Source organism: Pteropus medius, unplaced genomic scaffold (assembly GCF_902729225.1).
Source record: "Pteropus medius unplaced genomic scaffold, Ma_sr-lr_union100, whole genome shotgun sequence".
NCBI lineage: Eukaryota > Metazoa > Chordata > Mammalia > Chiroptera > Pteropodidae > Pteropus > Pteropus medius.
In genome coordinates, this window is record NW_024346667.1 from 20,084,271 (window position 1) to 20,103,794 (window position 19,524).

Below are 19,524 nucleotides of genomic sequence, written 5' to 3' on the forward strand. Positions count from 1 at the left end.
CCCCGCCCTGTGGATGGCTCCCCGGCTCATGCGGAGGCCCTGCCAGGTCTGATGGCAGCTTCCCCCCTCCTGCAGCTGGGACACTACCTGGAGCGGAACAAGAACTCTATGAAGGTGCTCACTCTCGTCCTGTACTCGCTGCAGATTTGCAAGGCCATGGCCTACCTGGAGAGCATCAACTGTGTCCACAGGTGCGGCTGAGGAGGAAGCTGGGCCCTCGATCTGATCCTGGGGAGGTTGGGGCAAAGCAGGGCTTTGGTGTTCCACAGACACACTGGCGAAATTCCATCTTCGATCCTACCTATTGTGACAACTTGAGCACTTTCCATGAATTCTAGTCCTCATCTGAAAAGCAGAAATGGTGATATGTACCCCACAGGAATGTTATTATGGGTGAATCTAAAGTCCTAAGTGCCTGTTATAACTCTGCGTTCCAGCTTGCCCCACTGTGGGTTCCAGGAAATGGCTTCCCGCTTACTCTTAGCTTGCTCTACTCCCACTAGCCCTTTTGTGGCACATGGCTCAGGCAGGAGGGCCTGAGCTAGGGCAGTGCTGGGAAGATCTTGGGGTCCAGGCCCTTCCAGCCAGAGCAGCTGGCACAGCTCCAGTCCCCAGCACCCCTAGGCTGCCAGTTCAATCCTCCTTCCAGCTGTGGAGCTTGCTCCTTTCCACCTGGCTTTATTTCCATTTCCTGAAAGGAAGTCCCCGCCACGGGAGACATGACCCCCTGCAGGAGACAGTGGGCGTACAGGCGAAGTCTTCCATCCAGCACCACTGATGTCAGCTTGTGACCCCGTGGGTGATACTATGCAAAGCAATGTTGGGGGATAGAGACATTCATTCGTTCACTCATTCAACAAATACTATGGAACTCCCACTCTGTGCCTCCAGGCGCCGTCCTAGGCTCTGGGATAAAGTCATAATCAAAACGGACAAAAATGTCTTTCCTTGCGGAGCTTACCTCCCAGCACACGGGTAAAATGCAAGATAGAGATAGTTATGGGGCAAAGGTGGTAGGATGATAGATTTGTTTCCTTTGTGTGACATTGTCATGCTTTGAAGTCATCTTTTCAGTAATAATAACAAATGACAGGGAGTGAGCTTGCATGTGAGAAACAAGCAGATGAACCAGTTTGAGGTTAGAAGGGATGCAGGCATATAAGGTAAACTGAGTCAGTGAGTGCTCCCCTGGGAGGATAAGAGCACAGCTCTGGAGTTGAGCGGCCTGGGCTGACCCCTTTCCCACCAGTAACGTGCTGGGCAAGTTCCTCCAGCTCTCTGTGCCTGTCTCCTCCTCTGTACCAGAGAGTTCCAAGGGTCTCTGTGTGACGACTCGGAGTGCATAAAGCACTTGGCTTCTCCAGGCTCTCCTGGCACTCCGTCCAAGTTAGCTACAAACTGCTGCTGCTCTGAGCCATGACAGAAGCCTGCACAGTCCTATGGAACTGCAGAACGAGGAGAGAATAATTGTGACCAGGAAAGTTATCAGAGTTCTTTGAAAATCAGCAGGGTGACAGCATCCCTGGCAGAGAGAAGAATGTAGGCAATCAGGCAGGATAGTATAGGGAGCAAGTCTCGGGAACCCAAAACTCAAGTCACATTGGAGACACATGAGAAAGAGTGATGGGAGGTGACAAAGGGCCTGTGTGTGGCAAGTATCAGACGGTCAGCGCAGGCTCCCACGTGAGATGATTCAGTGGGTCAGGGAAGGGCTGACGGACAGAAGCTGCTTGACCGTGCTCCAGAGGCTTGGCCCCTGGCCAGCACTCTTCTTTGTTTCTCTGTCCATCTCTCTGTCCATCTTTCTTTCTGTCTCTCTGAAGCATTCTGAATCACCTCACCGTATCTTTGAATTCTTCTTCCAGGGACATCGCTGTTCGAAACATCCTGGTGGCCTCCGCTGAGTGTGTGAAACTGGGAGACTTTGGCCTTTCCCGATACATTGAAGAGGAGGACTATTACAAAGGTGAGGAGGACATTCTGGCCACTGCTTTGCCCCTGGAGGGGTCGCTGAAGCCAAAGTCCCGGAAAAAAAAGGCTGTGGTTCAGTGTCTGAAGGTCTTTGGGTCACCAGGGAATAAGCTGTGTTTTTGGATATTTGGAATCTGTCTTCCCTAAATATCTCCTGTAAACCTCTTTGCCTGCCCAAAGCCTCTGTTAGTCGTCTACCCATCAAATGGATGTCACCTGAGTCCATTAACTTCCGCCGCTTCACCACGGCCAGTGACGTCTGGATGTTTGGTGAGTTGAGTTTTGGGAAGGTGTGGGTACGAGTTTTGACGCTCACCTCTGTGACCGAGCTAAGAGGAGGTGCAGGGTCTGCACCCCCACCGTCAGGTTGCCAGAGTCCTGTTTTGCTGCAGCCACCAAAAAGTGTCAGAAGTGAGAGGCCAGTGGTGTGGTGGGGTGATATGGGCTAAGGGGCCGGCATGGGCAGTATTGGGTAATATTCCTGGAAAAGCCCTTCAAAATGAGTGTGTACTCCAGCAAGCAGCCCAGGGACTGCATGGGGACACCGTGGAGGGGGTCCTCAAATGCCAGCTCTGAGGTTTTGTTTGTTTTGAGGGAGAGGTGCAGGGAAAGGAGAGGACAAAACCAGGCAATAGGCAGACGATCCTAACAGAGCACACAGGCTCGTGGATCACCCCTCTCAGCTCTCTACAGCCAACTAGTAAAATCTCCAGACAAGGACCTTGCCCTTGGTCACATAGGCAGCAAGGATCAGCTTCAAACCCTGGTTTTCTGATAGAGGCTTCACTCCCTCCTAAGATAAGGCACCAGTGGTCTTAATGATGTGCCTCTGACTACTCCTCCTCATCTCACAGAACCCCTGTAGCTCCATGTGGAGGGCACAGACAGGGGGACCTTAGGTCATTTACAGATACACGTGACTGGTCCGTCAGAGGACCACCATGGCGGGCAGGACCCCAGGGAGGCTGGTGGGGGAGGTCCTCCAGCAGGGACCGAGTGCTGGCTGCCACGCTGGTTCCTGGAGAGGGTGGACTGGTGTCTGCAGACACGAGTCCCCCCTCCCGGGCCCTGAAGCCTCTCCTCCTGCCCTCAGCCGTGTGCATGTGGGAGATCCTGAGCTTTGGCAAGCAGCCCTTCTTCTGGCTGGAGAACAAGGATGTCATCGGGGTGCTCGAGAAGGGCGACCGGCTGCCCAAGCCCGACCTCTGCCCACCTGTTCTCTACACCCTCATGACCCGCTGCTGGGACTACGACCCCAGTGAGCGGCCCCGCTTCACCGAGCTCGTGTGTAGCCTCAGGTGAGCATGGAGCAGGGGTGGCGGGCTGTGGGCACAGGACCCGCAGGGAGCCAAGCTTCTCTGCCGCAGCAGCTAGAGATTTATGACGTGGTACCCTAAACAGGATGCACTGGCGTCCTCGTTCCCGCCTTGTGGATGACAGAATCGGGCTCAGGGCCCGTGACTCAGCCAAGGCAATGACGGGTGGGCCTGAGATTTGCACCAGGACCTCCCCTCTGACCAACACAGAGCCACGTGTCCACGTGGATTAGTGATCCCTCCCAGCAGAAGCACAGCACCTTGGGTGGCTCCTCCCAGATCCAGGGGGATCAATTTTGGCAGTGCAGACAGTGACCCACGGGTGACCTCTCCCTTCCGAATGGGGCTTCTGCAGCCTGGGGGTCTGATCCTCTTCAGGTGCCAAAGAGTCATTATTTCCTGGGGACTGGGAGGTCCCTAGCAAAGGGCACTGTTGACCGTTTAGAAGGTCTCCTGTTTCCTTGGTTGCTCACCTGCCATAGGCTCCTCCTTGGGTGGTCTGACTTCTTTTAGTGTCTTTTAAGGCAGGATCTTCAAATTTTTTTCTGAAAAAGGCCAGACAGTAAATACTTTGGGCTTTGCAGACTGTGCAGCCTCTGTTGAAACTCTTCAGCTCTGCCGCTGTAGCTGAGAGCAGCTGCAGACAGTATGTAATGAATGAGTGTAGCTGGGTTTCAGTCAGACTTTATTTGGGGACATGAAACGTGAATTTCATATAATTTTTACGTATCAGAAAATATTTTTCTTCTTTTTTTTTAATTGTTAAAATATTTTAAAATCATTCTTAGTTTGGAGCCATACAAAAATAAGTGGTAGCCAGACTTGGCTTGTGGGCAGTGTTTGCTGGCCCCTGCTTTAGGGAGTCTAGTGCTTAGTTCAAGTTGAATAGCACAACTTCAAGCACTGTAGTCAACATGCTCGCAATTTTTAGGTCAAGAAAATAGAGGCTGGAGGCCCCCAGGGTGGGGTGCTGGGGACACCCCAGGGCAGGGGAAAGGATGCTACCTTCATGTGCAGAGGCAGGGGCTCCAACAGTGTGTAGGACCCACAGCTCAAAAGGCCACTCTGTTCCTGTCTGTCCCTTTACTGACACTCCCAGTTAATCCTAGACTCACTTATTTGTCCCTCATAAGGAAGATTTGGGAAACCGAAGGATTTCAGGAGAAAAGTATTCATGATATGTAACCCAAGAGGACAAAAGCTCTGGGGTGGCATGGCGGGAGGTCTCAGTTCATTCTAGGGCTGGGGAGCCACGGGGAGCTGTGACAAGGTGCCTCTCCCTGGGCTGAGAGGCGTGCCCGTTCGTCAGAGGCACCAGGCCGGTGCCCAGCCATGGAGGGTTAGGAGTGGCCTTCCTGGTGTGATCTGAAGGGTACCCAAAGGCCCCAGTGACCCCAGGATTCTACCCCTAAGCCACAGCCTGGCGATCCTCCTTTAGAGGAAAGAAAGAAACTAATGAGTGTCTCCCAGTCTTTGGGGGATGAGAAGGGCCCTTTTCATGTCCAAATTTGAGAATTCCTCCATGTAACAATAGTTACACTTTTAGAATCTGTTGGTTGACACATGTGGTGAGCTGTCTGATGAATATTTTGTTACACACAATATAATACATATACATCTGAAAACATAACACCAAGTATTGTATATTTAGTAATAATGTTAAAAATGATTAAAGAAGACAATTTAGGTGACACAAAGTTTATTTAACACTCCACGAAGTGGGCAGTCTCTGTTCCCAAGGATCCAGAGAATGACAAAATGGGGCAGAAAACAGGAAGCTTTAATAGAATGAAAAATAAGGAGCAAGGAAGTGAGTATAGAGCCCAGAGTCGTCTTAGCATTTGGGGATTGGCTGACTGGTTATACTGGGTTTCTGGTAAGCAGAGCATTTAAAGGGACTCAAAAGCTATCTCAGTTTTGGTTTGCCGATGGGGCACCCTGGAATGGCCCCATTTGGGGCCTAGAAATTTATTTCAAAAGTACATAATACTTGGTCTACAGACAGTGTGTGGTACACATGTGAGTATGTGGATTCATGGACCTCTGCAATCATTCCAGAATCCTCTGGAGTCTGTAATTCCCAGCTTGGGAACCACTGGATGGAGTGAGAAAGGCGAGAAGCGTGCACATAGCCAGCGTGGGAGCGATCCCCAGCCCTTTCCCATTACACACACCAGGCATGTGTTAGGGGGTGAGTGAGGCAAAATGGGAGATGTAGAACCCAGGCCTTGGACGTGACGTTGGCTGAGATATCGGAAATCTGTACAGGATCAGTGCCAGTAGCAGCACAGGAGGCAAGAGGCATGGGCAGTGGGCTGGAGACGCTACTCTTCCACTGCCAAGCTGGGCTGGGACTGGCTCTCCGAGGACTTTTTCTCGCAATGGATCCATCCATTCCTGTGATCCTCCCAACCTCACTGTAGAGGCAGCCTCAGGGGCCCCATCCCAGCCTGTCTCAGAGGGGTCTCCCCAGTGAACGCTGCAGAGGAGATGGAAATGGGATCTGTGGTCATGCTCTGGGCCTCTCAGGCTCTGGTGGAGTGCAAAGAAGAGCCCCCAGGAGCGTTTTGACCTCGTTTCTCTCTCCTTATCTGACCTTACTCCCTTGCAGTGACATTTATCAAATGGAGAAGGACATTGCCATAGAGCAGGAGAGGAACGCTCGCTACCGTCCTCCCAAAATCTTAGAGCCCATAGCATTCCAGGAACCCCCACCCAAGGTAAGCCAAGCCCTGGCCTCATCTGTCTCCTGAATCACAGCAGAGCTGGGTCCCCAACTGGCCCACTCCTGTCCTGACTATATAACTCCCAACTCACAGCGTAGGCCGGATGTGCCCCTGCAGTCCGCCCATCCCTTCAACCCAACCGTCCCCTGGCACTGAGCTCAGCCCCCACCACATGGGTGCCCTGGCAGGTGGACTTTGGGGCAGCAAGCAGCAGATGCCCGTGGGGCAGCGGGGGCAGAGGATCCCTCTGGAAACACTTCCCTCCAGGGGCTCCAGCACTTTCCTTTCTGCTGTTTTTTTAGGGGTAAATTAAATACCCATGAGAGCACATGAATAGGGCGTGTCCCAGGCCCCTTAGGTCCAGCCTTCATGTTCATACCCTCCATGGCATCTCTGGGCTCAGAAGCCAGTACCTCACTGCCACACCGTTAGGTGGATGAGCTGTGCGGGACCGTATGTGGAACAATCAGCTCAGGCTGCCATAACAAAATACCACAGACCAGGTAGCTTAAACCATAGGCAGTTGTAGAGGCTTGTAAGTCCACGATCAAGGTGCCGGCAGATCCACTTTCCAGGGAGGACTCTTTCTGGCTTCCTGATGACCACCTCCTTGCTGTGTCATCACAGGGCAGATAGAGCAAGAGTTCTGCTGTCTCTTCTTTTTATTATAAAGACACTAATCCCACCATAGAGGCCCTACCTTCATGACCTCATCTAACCCTAATTACCTCCCAAAGGCTCTGCTTTCAAATACTGTCACACTGCGGGGCAGGGCTTCAGCATATGGATTTAAGGGGGACACAGATGTTCAGTCTATAACAAAGCCCTATCTGATCCAGGGCCTTTTTTCACTGTCTCCCTTCCCGGTCTGCCCTCCCCCTGCCCTCGGTGAGGGGCCAGCTCAGTTTTCATCTCCTCTATGAAGCTGCTGGAGTGCCTGAGCCCTCAATGACCAGGATCCTTCTTCTGGTGTCTGTGGCTCTTACTGCTGTTTGGAAGGTGCTCTCCCATCCAGAGAGGCCACACACACGGAGATCGGTAGCCCTCCCAAGTAGCAGTGGCCCCCAGGAGGGCAGAGAGAAAGGCCTCTTTGTACCTTCCTATCGCTCAGCTCAATCGGCGGATGCAGTGGCCACTTTATCTCTCATATTCTTCATTATGAATGAGCCAGACCTATCTCTGACCTAACTAATACTCCTCTTGGTGAGCTGCGCTCACTCAAGGAGAGAGTCAGGGACTGACTTATCTTCTTGTTCCCTCTCCAGCCCAGCCGGCCCAAGTACAGACCCCCTCCACAAACCAACCTTCTGGCTCCTAAGCTGCAATTCCAGGTAAATGTAACCAGAGAGATGGGAAAATTCAGGGCCATTCCTCTTCTTGGTCCTTCCTGAAATTTCATTCTCATGCCTTTGAGGAGAAGCAACCACCTGCTCAGGAAAGGGAAATGGCCCACATCAGTGCCCAGAAAAGAATTTGAACTCAAAGTACCCAGAGATCAAAAGAATCAAAATGCAATTCTACCAGGCTGTGCTCAGCTAAGATGCGCCTTAAGCCCAGACCATTCGTGCACTGTGTTCGCTGCTGTGTGTGCCTGCCTACAGCTCCTTCTTCTTACCCAAAGCCTCCCTGGCCTCCTACCCTGAGGAGAGCCTTCTGAGAAGGGGTCCCAGGCAGTTAAGGACAGTCAGTGCTCCCCAGAGAATGGAGTTGCTCCCTGGAGCTCCCCACAGAGGCTCTGGCCAGAACCTAGCTGGCCAGTGAAAAGAGAGAAGGGTTCCATCTGAGCTTTCCTCCACCTTTGTCATTACCAACCATGGGATTACCTTCCCTAGCTACAGGTCTCTGTCTCAGAATGTCTGTGTTCTGCGTCTCTCTCTTGCATCTTGGTCACAGGGGGCTGGGGCCCCCTCTCTCTTCTTCTCTTACGTCCCTCAGCCGAGTCACTGCCCAGTGCCAAAACAAGCCCAACCAAGAACCAACAGTTAAATGCTCTTCATGTGAAGAAAAATTCTTGATGCAGAAGATAAAAGCAATGTTGCTAAGAAGAAACATACCATTTTGTGATGTTTAAAATAGTTATTTAAAAATTATATATATATTTTATACACACACACACACACACACACACACACACACACCTGTGTGCTAATCATATCTGTCAGTTTGTAACATGACTATAAAATATAACTCTTTTCTGAAGAGTCCTGAAGGAAGAGACATGTACTCAGTAGGTCAGTGACATGCATGGGCCCATCACATGCAGAGTGCCATGGGGGGGCTGTTAGACGAATGAGAGGCCACAGTGACTGTGTTGACTCCTAGCCAAGAGCTGTGTATGTTGCTCTGCCATGTTCCTGAACAGGGCCAATGCAATGCTCATGTTGCATTCTTTATTCACTCCTGGAGAGCAAATCCTGTTTCTCCCACGGTGCTCATATGTTGTTTCTTTGTTCTGCATTTGTAGCAGCTAATTGTCCACCTTCTTGCCTTGTCCCTGTGTGCGGTGCTTCTCTGCTTCTCCTGAATAGGTCCCTGAGGGTCTGTGTGCCAGCTCGCCTACGCTCACCAGCCCTATGGAGTACCCATCTCCTGTAAACTCGCTGCACACCCCACCTCTCCAACGGCACAATGTCTTCAAGCGCCACAGCATGCGGGTAAGAGGGCTCTGCATGCTGGGTCCCAGCCTGGACTGAAGAGGCTGATGGAGGGAGGTACCTGGGACACTGGAAACCCTACATGCTCAGGCTCAGAAATGCCCTACATGCCTCCATGCACCAGTCAGGCCACGGAGCGGCTCTGTGCCTCCCCTTCCTTTGCAAACACTGGAGGCTGGGGGCCAAACCAGGCTCTGCTTCCGAGGGTACCGTCTGGACCCAGACCTGCCCCTGTCCATACCCTGGTGCTGCGGTGAATGATGCAAAATCTCCCCCTTTCCTGAGCCTTCGGTTTGGGGAGGAGTCTTGCAGACAGAGGGCACCCAAGCCTGTAGGTGCCAGAGGACAAAAGATCCTGGAGGTTCCACCCTGTTCTCCTCTTCCTGCCTGATTGCTTTGATTGTTCAATCTCCCTTCAGTCAAAGGAAAGGCTTCCTTGTGGCTTCTGTTATTGCTGCTTTTGTAAAAGTTGCTGCTGTATGGGAAGGAACTGGGGGGCTAGTGTGGGGCTAAGCCACCCTCCCCAGTCACTTCTTTGTTGCCAGCTGCTGTTGAGGCTCAAGTACTTCATGGATTAGCATCTGCTTATATATATATATATATATATATATATATATATATATATATATATATAAACCTTTGCTTGCCCTCTTGTCACTTGTCACCACCCATTTGTCCTTCAGTACAAATAGCCTTTGTGGTCAGTTGCCATGAAAACTTAATATATTTTACTAAACTAAGTCTTAATATGTGCCAAAACAGACTAAAGCCATTATTATTTTAGCTCTAACTGTAAACATGCATGATATTTCAGGCTCGGTATACATTTCTAAAATTTTTTGGAAAAATTATGATTATTCTAATAGATTTAGAAAATGCAGTAAGATGTGTATATTAATATATTCGGTGCCATTATTCTTAATTTAGTAAAATTTTGAAATGAGTAATATAGAATTCTAGGCATCAAGACCAATTGTGGAATAAATTTTCCCCTGACCTACTTCATTTTTCTCTTTTACATTAATTTAACTAATTTATATCTCAGCATATACTTAACATTAATAAAACTGCATTTTAAAGTATGCACTATAATTTAGGCAGTGTTCAGTTTCTCCACTCTCCTGCTTTTGATTCTTTATTTGTAATTAATTGAGTTTTAATGAGTTTTGCTTTAAAATGTGACCTTTTAGAAAGAAGCTATTTTGCATGTTTGAGTGCCTTTGTCTAATTCCTGCTTTACCGTAAGGACTTTGTTCAGTTCCATAAAGACAGAGTGTAAAGCAGGAAAAAAAAAAAAACCCTTTTGTGTCAGGGTTTTAGGAGTACTTACCATAAGGAAAGTCTGCCTAAAAGAACATAACAAGCATTTCTTAAAATAAACCAAAAAAGGTTAAAAACTCCATTTTATGGTATGTAACAGAAACACCGAGAAAGGCTCTTCCAGGTACAATGCTGAAAGGGTATAATAGGCTCCCTGCAAAGCGTTTGAAAGCATTTAACAAAAATCAGAGATAGTTCTCCCATAAAAACAGTTTTTCCGCTGACTGACTGTATTGCCTGATTCATTTGGGAATCTGTGAGATTCCACACCAGAGTGGGGATGGAAGCAATCTCCCTCTTGAAGACCTGCAATTGAGATTTAAAATAATAATAATAAAAGTCGATAAACAGGACCTCTTTGCAGGAATGGTTTGCTGGGAGCTGTCCTTGGTGCTGAAGTGAGACCGAGGTTGTTCTGCCTTCACTGAGCTTAGAGTTGGCCTGAGAAAACAGGCCAGGTGCACACCTACCTGTAATGCAAGCCAGAGAGCTGTAAGTGGCACACAGCTGTAAGTGGCATCGGAAGTGCAGTGGGAGTTCAAAGAGGAGAACGACTCTTTCCAGCTTCTTTTTTTCAGCGGGGCCTTGAAGGATGAGTAAGGTTTGGACAGAAAGAAACTGGGATGGGGGTACTGAAGGAGGCAGAGGCCTCAGCAGAAGCCAAGACTGAGTGAAGGGAAACCACAGAGCAAGTGCAGGAGCTCTTTGGCTAGAATGAGGAAGGCTGCGTGTGGGGGTAAGAATAAGGCTGGTGGTGGTATGTAGGCAGCAAATTCTCACAGCTTGCGAGAGTCATTTTAAAACACCACAAGGACCTGATGCCTTTTTAAGGTGACCAGCAATGTAAGTATCCATTGCCTGATAAGAATGTCTGAGGTACATTTCAGACAAGTAGTCCCAAAAGAGATTCAATTTTTAGAAATTTCATTTTCTCCTTGAATTTGATTATGATTTTGGAAGACATAGGGAAACATCTTTGAATATACCTTAAAATATTTCGTAAGATGCTAATCAGGCCAGGAGCATACTAGGCACTTAAGTGGTGGGGCCCTTCTTTTATAGTGTTTTCTTGACTCTGCTAAGTCCTCCTACCAGTAGTAACTCTTGTCTTCCTCAGCCCACACATTTTTCTTACCTCTGTGGATTTCTAACTCTATATTCAAAATGTTTGACACTTAGCTTCTGTTTGTTACTATTTGTCAGTAGCCTGAGGTACCCGTACCATTGTGTTTGCAGGTATTGACATTTAACGGAGGATGTTTATAGCCTTAAAATGCCCTCATTTTGGAGCATCAGTCTCTATGAAATAAATCTTATTTATTTTTTAATCAATTCTATGATTATAAAATACTCTTATGTTCTGAAATTTGTTTTCTTAAAATAAGATCTAACTCAGTAGCTCTCAACTGAGGTGATTTTGCCTCTGAGGGGACATTTGGTGACACCCGGAGGTCTTTTAGTTACAACCGAGGAGGTGCTGTAGGCATCTAGTGGGTGGTGTTGCTGCTAAGCATCCTATGAGGTACAGGAAATGTTTCCCTGACAAAGAAATATCTGTCCCCAAATGTCAATAGTGCTGAGGATGAGAAACCTGGTCACACTGTTGTTTACTCAGCCCCACGAGAGCAGGAACATCACGTATTTTATCATCGCTGCCTTTCCAGCGCCCATTCGTATGCCTGCCACATAGTAGGTGCTTAACAAATAGTTGTTCAATAGGATAATGAACAAAGACTATTTCAGCAAGAAATCTAAGTTGTGGGGAGAAGTATTGTTAAAAATTTAGAGTAGTAATTGGAGCTCAATTAGCACTAGGAAATACATCCCAATATAACTTTTAAAACTTTGTTGTTACATTCAAGTGTATTTTAGAGATGTTAGGGAAAATATTTTTAGAGGCTTGGCAGAGATTATGACTTGCTAAAGTGGATAGAGAATAATTTTTAGCATTTTATGCAAGTGACTCGTAGGTAGAATGTCCACTTCAAAGGAAAGGATTTGAGGGGCCTGCTAGCCTGGATGTCATAGAGTTCCTGCCCCTGGCAGAGGCCACTCTAGGCTTTGTGAAATCCAAAGAATGACAATAACACCCATGAATCCATGAGTCCAGGTGCAAGGTGTAGAGTAAGAAAAAGCAAAACAAACAGCATGAAGGGACTGAGCAGATGACTATATAAATGAACGCTGGGGAAGATCGAGGGGAAAGCAGTAATAAGAAAACATGCAGTACTTTCCATTTAAGAAATAGTAGGTAACGCTATGAATAGGTCCAAAGCTCCTCAAATGAGTTAAAACAAGGGTTAGATTAATAATGCTAGGAGAGGAAGCATTTATTGCATGTCTATAGGTCTATGTTTCTTTAAATTTTGTTCTTCTCTTTAATCTCTCAGCTCATGCATTTCTTTTAACCTTTGGTTAAATAACCCCAACTACTGTCTTAATAAAGGGTGCATGCTGTTGCTCCTTCCCTCAGGCTCCACCCTGCCATGGCCCGCTTTGCGAGACTGTGTGCCACGGGGCTGCAGGCAGCGCCACTGCTCCCCAAAGACCCCAGACCTGCTGCCACGGTGCTTAGGTGGAGATGAACGCCCAAGGTTTTCCAGAAGTCTGGTTTAGCACTTTTAAACTTGTTAAGTGACAGAACCCTGACAAAATAACTGAGAAAATAACATTAGGGCAGTTAATTTGAAAATAAAATTGAGTTAACAGGTCATGCAGTCGTCTGAATGCAATGCACGTTAAACGCCATGTTCCAGGTTTGGCATCACGCTTTAATAATACAGACGTGTGCTTGGGGCCGAAGGACCCAATAATTGTCTGCGTACGTGGCTGAGGATTTAAGTACAATATTATAAGAAAAAAGCACCTGGCAAGGCCAAGGCTTGTGGATCCCGCAAGGCTCTTCAGAGGACTGTCCCTCCTCTGACTCTGGGGACTGGGCTCATTGAATCTTCTCCTCTTTCCCTGCTCCCTCCCAGGAGGAGGACTTTATCCGACCCAGCAGCCGAGAAGAGGCCCAGCAGCTATGGGAGGCCGAGAGGCTCAAGATGCGACAGATCCTGGACAAGCAGCAGAAGCAGATGGTGGAAGATTACCAGTGGCTGAGGCAGGAGGAGAAATCCTTGGTGAGAAGCCGCTGAGCTGTGGGTGGGATGGGACACCATTCTCTGCAGCACTGCTGAAGACATTTTGATAAAAATGCCTACATGGGAGAGATGTCCGTGCCACTATATCATCTTGTGTCCTCAGCTGGCTAGCATGAAAGCTCTCCATGCACTCTTGGGGTTTTTAGTTCTGGAATTCTGATTCCTTTGCTTTGGTTTCCTCCTCTGCAGGACCCCATGGTTTACATGAACGACAAGTCCCCATTGGTAAGTCGCTGGGAGAGGTCACTGCTTTAGAGTGAAGGCCTGGGAAGTCCTCATAGAGAGCGGGACCCCAGCTCTGGGCCGCAGGCCCGCCATCTCTTCCTTTCTGCCTCTCACCTCGGGAATGCATCTTTTCTCTTTTCTCTGATCTCTACGAGGCCCTTTCCGGGGGCTCTCACTTAATCTACAGCCCTAGCACCACCTTGCTCTGCCCCAGTCCCCTCAGCTTCTTAGAAAAGAGGGGCCCCGTCCCAAGTCACTCCTGGTCAGGATCTCTCAAGAACCCCCCCACTCCCACCAAAGCTATGACCTCGAAACCTCTAAATGCACAGTCAAAGGCATGGGGACCTGGTCAAACGGGGAAGTGGGTTGTCCCCAGAACCACTTTAGTGACGTGTTCTCTTTCCTTCCTTCCAGACCCCAGAGAAGGAGGCCGGTTACAGTAAGTGTTCATACCAGTCTGCTTGGTGGGAGTTTCCACTTGACATCAGGCCACCGTCCTTACCCATTGCCCACTGCAGAGAGCAGTAGAGTCCATTTACAGTTTTAAGAAACGTCTGCCTTGTTTTAATTCAGAGCGCGTGGAGGGATTGTTTTGAAGCTGATATCTACCCCTCCGCTCTGCCTGTCCCTCCATGGTCTCCCTGCCCAGCGCCTTTTCTCCTCTCTCTCTCTCTCTCTCTGTCCCAGGGTCCTCAGTCCTCTTTCCAGTTTATCTCCTCTTCCATTTATCTGCAGTTAATTCTCTCTTCCTTCCTAACCCACACTCACTCTGGTGGAGACTTCTCGTGGAGAAAAATAAGGTAGCTCCACCTGCCTCTCCCAGCTGATGCTCATCTTCCCTGGACCCGAGAGATGGAACAGAGAAAGAGGGTGGCTGAGCCCTCAAGGTCCCTCCAGAGGCCTCTGCTGAAGGGAGAGAGGGAGGAGCCAGCAGTGAGCCAGGCTCATCTTCATCACCCTAGATGGGTGGGGAGGATGATCATGAGGATGACAATGACAGCTACAACCATAACGACAGTCACAGCATGGGCCCAAGTCAATTACAAATGTCAACTTCCTTAATGTCACAGCAATTCTATGAGATAGGACAATTTATTATTGTGCCCATTTAACGAAGTCACAAAACCAAGGCACAGGAAGATTGAGTGACTTATCCAAAGTCACACAGCTATTAATTAGCAGAGCTCAGATGTGAGCTCAGGCCGATTTGGCTCCAGGGACCTCCTGAGCAACCTTCTTACTTGACAGATGAAAATTAAAGCCCAAGGAGTATAAACGAGCCGCCATCACACAGCTCTTTGGTGGTGGCGGTGAGAGTAGAACCAAGTCCTCTGGCTTCACTCCAGGGCTCGCTTGTCCAGCAGCTCCACAGGACCTGTGTGTGTGCCTGCTTATCAAAGTGTGGCATGAATAGCGTGATTCTTCTGCTGTTTCACTTCCTTGACCCAAAAACCCTCAAGGAGACAATTTGGAAGTCATCACAAATCTACCCATTAGCTTCTGTGGCACCGGGCCGGGGACTCCACAGCCACAGCCTCCTCAGAGTAAAGCTTGTTCTCCATGATTGTCAGGGCCCGGCGTGCACCAGGGCCGGACACACAGGCCTGCAGGGGCTGGAACACCCTCTGCAGTCACTCTATCTCTGCTGTGACTTTGACTTTTCTTTCTATAAAATGGACAATGGCGCTTGCCCCTGACTACAGGAGAACCAGGGAGCCCAGAGGTTATTTTCCCTGCCGTCTTCTGGAATTCGGATTTCAGTGCCCCAGATCTTCTGGTAGTAAAGGAGAGGGGCTCGGCTTGGTTATTAGTAGGTACGAATGGAAGGGCCTGGAAACTGAGAACTTCCCTCACTCTCTCCCTCCCTTTTGCAGCGGAATTTACAGCCCCCCCACAGAAACCACCACGGTTAGGCGCACAGGTATGTGTTGGGTCTGCTGAAGCTGGTAATGAATTCGAATCAGGGCTCCACAAGACTAAAGATTTCAGAGCCCCTTAGAAATAATCAAGTCCAGTATCATGATATGGCTGCAGCCCAGAGAAGGGAAGTGCCTTGTCTAAGACCACACAGCTAGTGCAAGAAAAAGCAAGGGGAAGCCCTGTCCCCTGTCTCGCCATGCCCCCTCTGCGGCCTAGAGGGAGCTCATTGGTCCTGCCCTACGAGCAGCAGGTGGGGCCCCCTTCCTCTCTCAAGCCAGCTCGTTGGCTTCCAGCACCCACAGTGTTCTTACAGTATCCTGGACCTGGGGCTGGTTTTCCTCACTCTGGAACAGGGGCTCTCAGCTTTGGCTGTCCCTTAGAATAATCCAAGGAGTTTTGAGAACCACCTGGCCCCCATGCCCCGGTGATGGTTCAGTTGATCTGGTGTGAAGCCAGCCACCAGTATTCTTTAAGGCTCCCTGGCAGGTTCTAATGTGAGCAGCAGTGCCCTGGAAGAAAAAGGGAGGGCTGCTCCCCTAGGACAGGGCACTGTTATTTTGGAGAAGAGTCTTTTCAAATGGGCTGGTGGATGGGTTGGCACTGGTAGTGCATGCCCAGGAAAAAATGTTAGCATCCTCTTGACTCAAGACCCCTGCCCCCAGTCCATCCAGCCTACAGCCAACCTGGATCGGACCGATGACCTGGTGTATCTCAATGTCATGGAGCTGGTACGGGCCGTGCTGGACCTCAAGAACGAGCTCTGTCAGCTGCCTCCCGAAGCCTACGTGGTGGTGGTGAAGGTGAGCGCCAGGGGCAGTAGCCAGCACAAGGGAGCCGGAGGCTGCTCTTCCCAGTCCTGGGGGCAGGGCGGGGGGGTGGGTTGGTGCAGTGGGGTAGAGCTTCCTGGTCTGCCCAGCAGTGTTTTTCCCAGGAAGACCCCCATTAGAGCTCAGTGGTCCAAGAGAATTTGGCCCCAGGTAGCCTCGGAAGGCAGGTACAGTCCCACGAGGGCTCTTCCCAAGGGAAACATGGCTTTCTTAAGAAGCAAGAGGTGACGGTCACCCTGCCCCTTTCTCTCCCAGAATGTGGGCCTGACCCTGCGGAAGCTCATCGGCAGTGTGGACAATCTCCTGCCCTCCTTGCCATCATCTTCGCGGACAGAGGTAAGTGTCCTCACCCCAGACAGTGCCCCTAACTGTCTCTCCTCCCCTTCACTTCCACCTGCCCCAGCTGTTTCACACAGGAGGCTCATGACGGCCACCTAGGGCGTCTCATTTCTGCCTGCTGAGCCTTCAGCAGGTGGCTCTGCACAGCCTATCTGAGCAGGTCCCACTGTGGGGCTGAGCGGGCCCCCAGGGACTCAGCCAGCTTCTTAGGGCAAAATTCCTAGTTCAGGTCTCAGTGGCAGTGCCTTCTTAATGTGTGAGGATAAGTGAAGGAGGACACACCTTCCCTTTGCCCCTCCTGTGATCCTTTATCTAGTCACCCTTCATGTTAAAGTTAAGGTGAGTATGTTATCGAAATAGCAGTTAAGGTTTCTTTAATTGATCATTTAATCTAATTTTCTTTATTTAAATGAGAAACAGCCACTGAAAACCAAAATAGGAATCTTGGTGCTCTATACTGAGGTGGTGCCTTGGAAGGCAGAATAATAGCCCCTCAAAGACATCCTCGTCCTAATCCCCAGAACCTGTGACCGTTACCTTACATGACAAAAGGGACTTTGCAGACATAATTAAGTTACGGACCTTGAGATAGGAAGAGTGTGCTGGATTACCCAGTGTAGCCACAAGCACAAGGGCCGTTAAAGGAGGGGACAGAAGCAGAGGTCTTGTGAGGAAGGGTCGGAGAGGAGATGTGATGACAGAAGGAAGAGCTTGGAATGATTTCAGAGCTGGGCCGGAAGGATCCAGTAGCCAAGGAAGACAGCAGCTTTTAGAAGCTGGAAAAGGCAGGGACCAGATTCTCCCCTAGAGCCCGCAGAAGGAGCGCAGCCCAGCTGTCACCTTGGCTTCAGCCCGGTAGGACCCATTCCAAACCTCCGAACCGCCAGAACTGTTCGAGAATAAAGCTGTGTTGTTTTCAGCCACTGCGTTTGTGGTACTTTGTCACCGGAGCAATAGGAAACTGATACAGTGCCTCCACGCAGTTATTGGTTGTCTGTCCAGAAATCAGCCACAGACTCCCGCAAAACCCCACAGCCCCTGGCAGGCTGCGGTTTGACGTAGCATCTCCCAGTGGTCAGCGATGTGGCCCAAGTGACCGCCACATCCCACCACTGTGCCCACCTCATGTGACTACTCTAGATGGGATGGTGGGGTGGAGGCATTTCTCAGCCTCCCTCGGGGTGGCAGCAGCAGCCCACAGAGGAGCTCCGGGCCGGGCTGTCCTGTCTGACGTAAGAGCATCTTACCCTTGGTATCATGGCCCAATCATTCATTTCACCTGATAAATATCTCTTGTGTGTTGAGTCTGTGCTCAGCAGTGTGCCAGGCACTGGGCACATGGCAGTAAACAAAACCCTACAGCTCAAACCACAGTCCCCGAGATCTTGATTTGATGGCAGACAGCTAACAACTGAATAAATGCATTTGACCCCTGACCATCCACTCGGATGTTGGGCCCACGCAAGGGGAGGTTGTGATGAAGGGGGGGCCTATGGGGCTGGATCAGACAGAGCTGTCCTGGGGTGGTGGGCTGGGGTCTGGGATGTCTGCAGTGTCTGTCCTTGATGATTGGGCTCCAGCCAGCATGTGGCCTTAGACTCAGCCCCGGCCTGCATCTGACATGCCCCCCAAGAACTTCTGACTGCCTCAGCCAATGCCAAGGTGGACACTTGTGTGGCTTCCCCATCCTGCTGACCTAGACTTTGCAGCCCCTCAGGCTCCCAGCCTCTCCTATGCATTCTCCCTACAGATTGAAGGGACCCAGAAACTGCTCAACAAGGACCTGGCAGAGCTCATCAATAAGATGCGACTGGCCCAGCAAAACGCCGTGACATCCCTGAGCGAGGAGTGCAAGCGGCAGATGCTCACAGCCTCTCACACCCTGGCTGTGGACGCCAAGAACCTGCTCGATGCTGTGGACCAGGCCAAGGTTCTGGCCAACCTAGCCCACCCGCCTGCAGAGTGACAGAGGGTGGACGCCACCTGCCTACGTCTTCCACCCCCGCCTGTCGTGTACCTCCCCTGCCCCCGGCCCCTGCCTTGCTTTCAGTCATGTGGGTCTTCTGAGGGGGAAGGCCCAGGGGAGTCCTTCCTTGCCACTTTGCACGACCTCTCCCCACCCCACCCCAGACTGTGCTGCTCAGGCTTCAGCTGGACAAAGGGGACTCAGGACTGTAGACACCAGGGAGTGACAGAGGGCTCAGAGGGAGCACTGCTGCCACCGACCACACCCTCCTCACACCTGCCTTGCCTGTCAAGGGGGGGTCACGCTGGTGCCCCAGCAGCCATGATGGCTTTATGCATGGACATAGCAGGCCATTTGGGAACCAAGCTATTTCTTCTCCTTCCTCTTCCACCTACGGAGGTCCCTGGATGCAGAGGGGAAGGGAGTGGCTTTCTTTGGGGGGGAGGGGTGGGAAGCTGGCGAGATGAGGGATGGACCTGGCTTTCTTGTACAGTGTATATTGGAATTTATTTAATTTGAGTTTGGTCTGGACTGACAGCCATGTGCCCCCGAGGGGGGACCTGGGACACAGTCCAGCAACAAGCTATCCGGAATCTGGGCACAGGACCCTGTATTGTCAACACGCCAGGTGTCGAGGAGAAGGGGAGACGAGGCCAAACAGAACTTGGACCACAATCCGCCTCTTCCTCATGCCCGCTTTTCTCTCTTTTTCCTTACTTTGCCCCCTCCTTCTTTTTTCCTCTTTTCTTCTCCTTCTCCTTTTCTCTCCCCCTTTCTCTTCAGCTCCCTCCCTCTTCTCTCTGGTATTTCTGCAGAACACTCTTTACATTCTTTCTATTTGACTTGTGGATGAATTAAAACTGTACCATTTGCTTTGTGGTTTGACTGCTTTGTTTGTTTGACCTGCTCTTTGTGGGGGGACATTGACCTCAGGCCACAGCTCTGGAAGAAACTGATTGTGCTCAGCTGGGCGTAGATCAAGGGCTGACACCGGCGCTCAACCCCGGGGCTCCTGGTGACACCCGCGCAGTGGGGTCAGGTATGTGTCCCAACCTCTTTCCCCTGCATCAAACCGGAGGGCCGCTCTGCAGCGGGGACCGAGGACAGCCCTCTC

The 19,524-nt window shown here is 50.3% G+C and overlaps 1 protein-coding gene across 1 annotated transcript in view; it reads left to right on the forward strand.

Moving 5' to 3' along the window:
• PTK2B (protein tyrosine kinase 2 beta) overlaps positions 1–19,288 on the forward strand; it is a 108,680-nt gene extending 89,392 nt beyond the window's left edge. The window contains exons 11-24 of the mRNA XM_039875786.1: positions 76–191; positions 1,866–1,966; positions 2,152–2,241; positions 3,065–3,269; positions 5,899–6,007; positions 7,279–7,344; positions 8,542–8,667; positions 12,966–13,112; positions 13,323–13,358; positions 13,773–13,797; positions 15,233–15,279; positions 15,941–16,078; positions 16,361–16,441; positions 18,195–19,288. Of these exons, the coding sequence (XP_039731720.1) occupies positions 76–191; positions 1,866–1,966; positions 2,152–2,241; positions 3,065–3,269; positions 5,899–6,007; positions 7,279–7,344; positions 8,542–8,667; positions 12,966–13,112; positions 13,323–13,358; positions 13,773–13,797; positions 15,233–15,279; positions 15,941–16,078; positions 16,361–16,441; positions 18,195–18,410 (1,503 nt within the window). The 3' untranslated portion in view covers positions 18,411–19,288. The remainder of the gene's footprint in view (positions 1–75; positions 192–1,865; positions 1,967–2,151; positions 2,242–3,064; positions 3,270–5,898; positions 6,008–7,278; positions 7,345–8,541; positions 8,668–12,965; positions 13,113–13,322; positions 13,359–13,772; positions 13,798–15,232; positions 15,280–15,940; positions 16,079–16,360; positions 16,442–18,194) is intronic.
• The last annotated feature ends 236 nt before the right edge of the window (positions 19,289–19,524 follow it).